At 34.3% G+C, this 6,286-nt stretch overlaps 3 protein-coding genes across 4 annotated transcripts; 1 reads left to right on the forward strand and 2 right to left on the reverse strand.

Annotated features, from left to right (window-relative positions):
- Positions 1 to 66: 66 nt before the first annotated feature.
- Positions 67 to 1,291, reverse strand: LOC105276587 (calcium load-activated calcium channel). Its single transcript, XM_011334329.2, has 4 exons — positions 1,149 to 1,291; positions 936 to 1,013; positions 482 to 801; positions 67 to 354 (listed from the first exon to the last, which is right to left on the reverse strand). Exons 1-4 carry the CDS (start codon positions 1,207 to 1,209, stop codon positions 262 to 264), a joined length of 552 nt encoding a protein of 183 aa, XP_011332631.1. The 5' UTR covers positions 1,210 to 1,291; the 3' UTR covers positions 67 to 261.
- A 613-nt stretch (positions 1,292 to 1,904) lies between these two features.
- Positions 1,905 to 4,647, forward strand: LOC105276589. Of its 2 annotated transcripts, none has more exons than XM_011334332.3 (7): positions 1,905 to 2,004; positions 2,840 to 2,987; positions 3,103 to 3,174; positions 3,324 to 3,515; positions 3,668 to 3,924; positions 4,036 to 4,186; positions 4,336 to 4,647. In XM_011334332.3, the coding sequence occupies exons 2-7, from the start codon at positions 2,900 to 2,902 to the stop codon at positions 4,473 to 4,475; spliced, it is 900 nt and encodes a 299-aa protein (XP_011332634.1). In that variant the 5' UTR covers positions 1,905 to 2,004; positions 2,840 to 2,899; the 3' UTR covers positions 4,476 to 4,647. The 2 variants fall into 2 exon arrangements, with proteins under 2 accessions (XP_011332634.1, XP_011332633.1); XM_011334331.3 differs by lacking the exon at positions 1,905 to 2,004 and adding an exon at positions 2,190 to 2,325.
- Positions 4,532 to 6,285, reverse strand: LOC105276588 (putative nuclease HARBI1). Its single transcript, XM_011334330.3, has 4 exons — positions 5,957 to 6,285; positions 5,728 to 5,868; positions 5,289 to 5,556; positions 4,532 to 5,196 (listed from the first exon to the last, which is right to left on the reverse strand). The coding sequence occupies exons 1-4, from the start codon at positions 6,184 to 6,186 to the stop codon at positions 4,651 to 4,653; spliced, it is 1,185 nt and encodes a 394-aa protein (XP_011332632.1). The 5' UTR covers positions 6,187 to 6,285; the 3' UTR covers positions 4,532 to 4,650.
- Between the last annotated feature and the right edge of the window lies 1 nt (position 6,286).

Below are 6,286 nucleotides of genomic sequence, written 5' to 3' on the forward strand. Positions count from 1 at the left end.
ATTGAAACTGTTATTTAAAAGATGATCACATACATTATATCGTAAATGAAAGGTGTCGGAAAAATCTGATAAAAGGCCATTTTATATAAATTAAATTATAGTATTAAATATATAATTGAATATGGGATCACAAGATAACACAAAATGTTGATGCTACATGGATTAATTGGACACTAGTAAATGTCCACAATTGAGCAGTAGTAGACTGTACAAAACTCTTAATTCTTTAAATAGTAATTGCACAAATTGTCAAATTTAAATTTATTTAAATTGCTGAGGTGGAGGTCCAAAGATGCTGCCACTCTGTTTGCTCGCAGTTCTAGATGGTGCAAAGCCAAGCATTTTCTGGATATTCTGAAAACATACATAAGTATTTTCTCTCTCTCTCTCTACACATACATATACATACATACATATATTGCACAAATATGTATTATAAATTTAAGTAGAGTATACATTTAAAATGATGAATATAATTTACCTGTCTAATACTCATGGTACATAATATGTACAAAAATATAAATGAGCATTCCGTATAATCGTCGCCTGGAAGATTCCTGTGCGACAAACCCTGTATCCAGCTAATTGGAACGAACGGTAGTCTAGCCACGACACGCCCATCAAATATATTATTAAACATGCTCAGAAGTGCTGTGAATGCAAAGCCGATGGCAAACATCGACTTCATTTTTACAAGAGACAAGTCTCGATTGTTATTTTTCAGTCTCTCCTCTTCTCGTTCAATCTTCTTCTTCTGTTGCTTATCCAACGAATCACCATGGGCCTCTTTTCGTTTTTCCACTAACAGATAAAAACATGGTATATTTATTTATGCAAGCAAATACATACAACTTTTGTACACAAATTTTGTTACTATTTCTAATTTTTTAATATACCCTTTAAATACAATAAAGAGACATTTTGAGGAAACTTACACTTTTTACTCTGTTTTTCAACCTCAGCCTTTAATTTTTGATATTTTTCAGTTCTATATACCATTAACCATGTCAATCCTAATATGCATAAAATAAATATAATTACACACATACACGTATATACATAATTATGATTATAATATAAAAAAATATGCTTTATATTCTTTCTACAAAATTTATCAATATATTAAGCAATATTTATTATTATTTTACCTTCGCCTAATAACGCTGTGCATATGCTAATAAAGACAATTAGAATTGTGTCCGCCCACATGTTCACTGTAATAAACTTTTTATTCGAAGTTCATCCAATACTGTTAATTATTCCTCGTGATTACAAAAATCGTCGTGATTAAGGGTCGACAGGAGTGACGTGCGATTTCCGACTCCGAATTGAGTGCACAGGGGCCTCATGCGGTAGCATGAAAATTTATGGTTAATGTATAGGTTAGGCATACGTGTCCATACACGTATCACACGAGCTCACGCCTCGCGCGAACGCAACATTAGTGTGACAAGATCTGACAATTATCGTTATGCTGTTCCTGTCTTTTTCCGCGCGTTAAAACATTTTCTATTCTTTTTCTTCTTTTAAATAGAAAGAAAGATAGAAAATGTTTTGAAGCATTTGTAAGATTTATTCTATCTCTATTCATTAATGAGTAACAAAGATAGAATGCTGCTCATTTCAACACGATTGCCACGTGGAATTTATTCTACATCGTATGCAAATGCATAACTGACATTATCAGAGCTTTTCGTAATTGTTTCAAAATATTAAAAGTATACTAATAACAATATTTAATAAACAGAAAATTTATGCAAATTGCATTATGAAGACTTTCCACGATAAATATGCAAGTTAGGGTGCTTTCACATGCAGCGTAACTTGCAGTCGACCAATCACATCTCAAAAATGTCAGACATATATCTACTTACTTCCACAATCCCTGCACTATATGATGCGCATGCGTGCGCATGCGCGCGCAGCACACGTTAAAAATCACCTATGTACACCGTATTTTCTGCCTCTCTTTCTCCATGCCCCTATCGCTTATCGGAAAGGCACGTAAGTAGCGACATCGTAGTATCACATGTATGGTTCACATTCCATTTTTTTGCGACATTATCCCTGTTGTTAGAATGACTGCGAAGTATTATTAAGTGGACCGCTTAAAGCTGCACTGCTGATTCTTCGAAGTATTCGTAGCACTAAGTGGACCACACACATCCCTCGTCTCGAATCAAAGCCGAACGTCGTATTATCTAAGACGCCAACTTGCCTGAACACAAGTGGGAGACTGAAAGTCACATAACATTTTCTACTGGGAAAATTAATACAAGATTGGTGCACACCGAATGCAACTTTCCGCCGTGAGGGCAATCACCGGTGAGGGTCACAAATTTTTAGTATTCAATGTCCTCCTGGCAAAAGTGGTGTAAAAAATTGTACTGGACGCAAAGTTCGGTGTGTTTCACCGCGAAAATAAGGCTGAAGTCCAGTTAGCACTGCATACGTTGCAAAACATTTTCTATTCTTTGTAGTCGAAAGAAGAAAACGGACGGAAAGTGTTTTGTAGCATTCGTAGTGCCAACTCGATTGCAATCTAAATATCTTAGTGGGTGATCCACTTAGCATTACAAATATTTCAAAACACTATCCTTTTTATTTAAAAGAAGAAGAAAAGAGTAGAAAATTTTTTAAAGTATTTATAGCGCTAAGTGGACTGTGATAGTCTTAATATTAATAGTTTTTTTTACTGTCAAAAGTAAATTAGATGTAAAAAAATTACACTGATAATGAGTACACAGCAATTTTACACTACTCTTTTCTCATTAGAAAATACTACTGTATGTAATGCTGTTGTACTATAATTTTTTGGCTTGATAAATTCTGTTCACAGGTACGTCAAGCTTATAAGTCTCTGTTTTTGCAACTCTAATATAACATTGTGCTGAACATCATGTCAAAAATTAAGTTGCTTGATGATAATACAGGAAATATTTATACAATTGAGGTTTCGGAAGAAGACGCAGTAAAAGCAAGTCAAGGTAAGAGAGCAGTATTATTTGTATTGCCTAAAGGTAGAAAGAAATTATTCAAGAAAGATAGAAGGTAATAGAAGAAGATAGAAGGAACATTTCTATTAAGACATATTTGTTTCAGATATGCTGTTTGCAACACAACTTTTAGAAAATTTTAAAGCCCAGAGTTGCGAGGAATCTGTCACGGAAGCAGGTAATTTGTGTATACTATATATATTTATAAATACTATTACTATTATTAAATAATACCTATAATCGAAGTGCATTATCTATTTTAATGATGCATGTGTGTACACATTATGTACTGATTGACTTTCATGTATATTTTATGCTCATCAACAGAATATTTGTCTGCTGAGGGTGACATGTATTCTACAGATGAAGTAATACAAGAAGAAACAATGCAGGAAGAGATAATGCAAGAAGAGGAAATGCAAGAAGAGGAGATGCAAGAAGAGGTACTGCAAGAAGAGGCAATACAAGAAGAGACAATGCAAGAAGAGGTAATACTGTCGGATTCTTCTCAAGAGAAAGGTATAATACATTATATATATTATTACATTATATATATATTACATTATATATATATCTATCAAAGCAGTATATACTACTACTTTTTATGAGAAAGAAAAAGATTTACTATGAAGATGAGCCTAAAATGATATTTGATTTTTTCATGTTTTCAGATAGTTTTCGTTGGCCACACGAAGCCATTCTTCTGCTACTCAGAATCTATCGACAGCACGAGGATAAAATTATATCTAGGAAAATGTCGATGAAGAAATTTTGGATGATGGTTGCCTCCAAGTTGGTCGCGAAAAATTACAATGTCACATCTTCTCAGTGCAAAAGTAAAATGGCAGGTTTAAAGAACACTTACAGAAACGTGAGGGACTACAATTCCAAATACGGTAACAACGGTCGCACATGGCCATACTTCGACGTGAGTGTACAGTGAATCTTGCATACTTTTTATTCTATTACAAAAAAAGAGAGGGAGCTGTTGACGTTTTCACGCAGAAAATTAATATTTCTTCCGATGTATCCTCTACAGACTATGGATGAATTATTCAGGGATAAACCATGGGCAATTCCAAGTCCTACGTTGGATAATAACAATCCAACTTCATCATCGTATCATGAAAATAGTATTGATAAGAAAAGAAACGGTTCATCTCCAAGTAAACCTGAATCACCTTCCAAACGTAAGTATCAGAGTGCTTTTAATATTTTTTCATACTTATTTTATTTACTTCAAGTGTTACACTGCATATTATAATTCAAGAATATTGAGACTTTACAATAAGCGCAATACTAAATTACTGTCTAAACTAATATATACTATAAATTACAGAGTTAAGAGATTGTATCTTGTTAGACAAAGTACTTGCTATTGCAAAGGAGAGTATCACCAAGCGAAGAAAGATGCATGAGGAAGCAATGGCGAGGCAAGACAAGTTACTCGATATTCTAGAGAAATTAATGAAAAAATAGTATAACGTCACAGATATTTATTTTACGTACTTTATTATTAATCAGGTTACTCGACTATTATATTACAAAAGTTAGCTATTCTATGTAAAAATAAAATGTTACAAAAAGATTACTATAAGTCATATCTTACATACAAATGTACAAGCTAAGTATAAATACCTATACCTCTTAATATTCACGCATTTTTTAAACATAAACTAGCACATATGTTACTCCTTTTTGCTTCCGCAACGGTTCTATCACAATTATATTCAACTTGCATTTCCGGCAGTGGTTTTGTTTCCTCCACGTCTACGTCTACAACGATGACTTGATCTTGCAGTTGTATCTCATCCTGGTTTAATAAGCAAATATTGTGTAGCACGCAACACGCGAGTATGTGATAGGCGGTGAAATCCATGCGGTTGATCGCCAACACATTTAGCAAGCTCCTCCAGCGTGCTTTCAGAAGGCCAAATGCCCTTTCAATAACCGTTCGACTAGAAGAGTGGCAATAATTATAATTCTTTTGACGCTTCGTAAGGTGTCCACTGTCGGAATACGGGACCATCAGATGCTGATGCAACTTATACGTTGCATCTCCAATTAAATGCGTGTTATTCGGGAATTTATTTGAATCATTGAGGTATTCCTGAAGGGCCGACATGTGAGGACCAGAATCATCGGAACTCACGTTCTTAACATAGACATACGTGAACTGTCTCGTGTGATCACAAACGACCTGCAAAAAACATAAATATTACAAATAATTAAGTTTATTAAAGTTTTAAATATATTAAATTGCACGCGATTTTATTATTATTAAAATCTTACTTGTAGATGAATCAAGTGATTACCCTTCCGGTTTATACAAGATCCTGCATTTTTACTAGGTACAGAAATACTGACGTGAGTATCATCGACGACTCCGATGATGCCAGGAAAATCGCTTACATTGGAAAAGCCGTATACAATATCTTGTACTTTATTTCCCGCAGGCCATACTATGTATTTTGATGAAAGCTCGCACAATGCCTTAGCGACTCGATGCACCGCTCTTATGGCTGTGGCTTTACCTACGTTAAATCGTTGAATTATCGAGCTGGAAAACAAACATTGTCCATATAGGGATTTAACTCGTAATTCATAACCGGCAGTAAAGTATCTTCATTGTTTACATCAATATATTTAGCTTAGGTATGCAAATTAACGACCAAGTTTCTTCAAGAAAGCAACCAAATTAATGTACGTATCCAATATTTGCAATACTTGCCTATATGTGTCTGGAGTTGCAAACCGCCAGAGACTCAACAGCAACTGTTTATCAGCAGGTATCATCCTGTTCCCATCTGTTGTGCGAATTAGTTTCTTCCCAATTTCGCCCAAAATTAATTCAAACGTAGACGGTAGTATCCTGATTATCAATCATATTAAATAATTCAAACAATTAGAAATTAAAAATTTTGAAGTCATGTAACGCAAACGTGTTGCACGATACATACCGAAAGTAAGATTTGAATTCTACACTGCTAAGGGATGGAATTATATGTTCTATATAGTTTTCAATGTTAAGTAAATCTTTAGAAATTTGTTGGCGATTTTCTGCTGTAGGAGCAGCGTCCATTTGCTCTATAATTAATTGTAAAATATCTATGTCGTCATCTTCATAAATATAAGCGGACGAATCCAGGAAAGTCTTTACGATATACGCTAATGCAATGTTTACTTCCATGTTTATGCGGATGTAACATCCTTCGCTGTCAGTAACAAAACTTATTTTGAAGGTTAATTTCACCACACAGTAGCGCCACTTACCTAATTCTGCGTACCAT

This window comes from Ooceraea biroi, chromosome 12, assembly GCF_003672135.1.
Source record: "Ooceraea biroi isolate clonal line C1 chromosome 12, Obir_v5.4, whole genome shotgun sequence".
Lineage (NCBI taxonomy): Eukaryota > Metazoa > Arthropoda > Insecta > Hymenoptera > Formicidae > Ooceraea > Ooceraea biroi.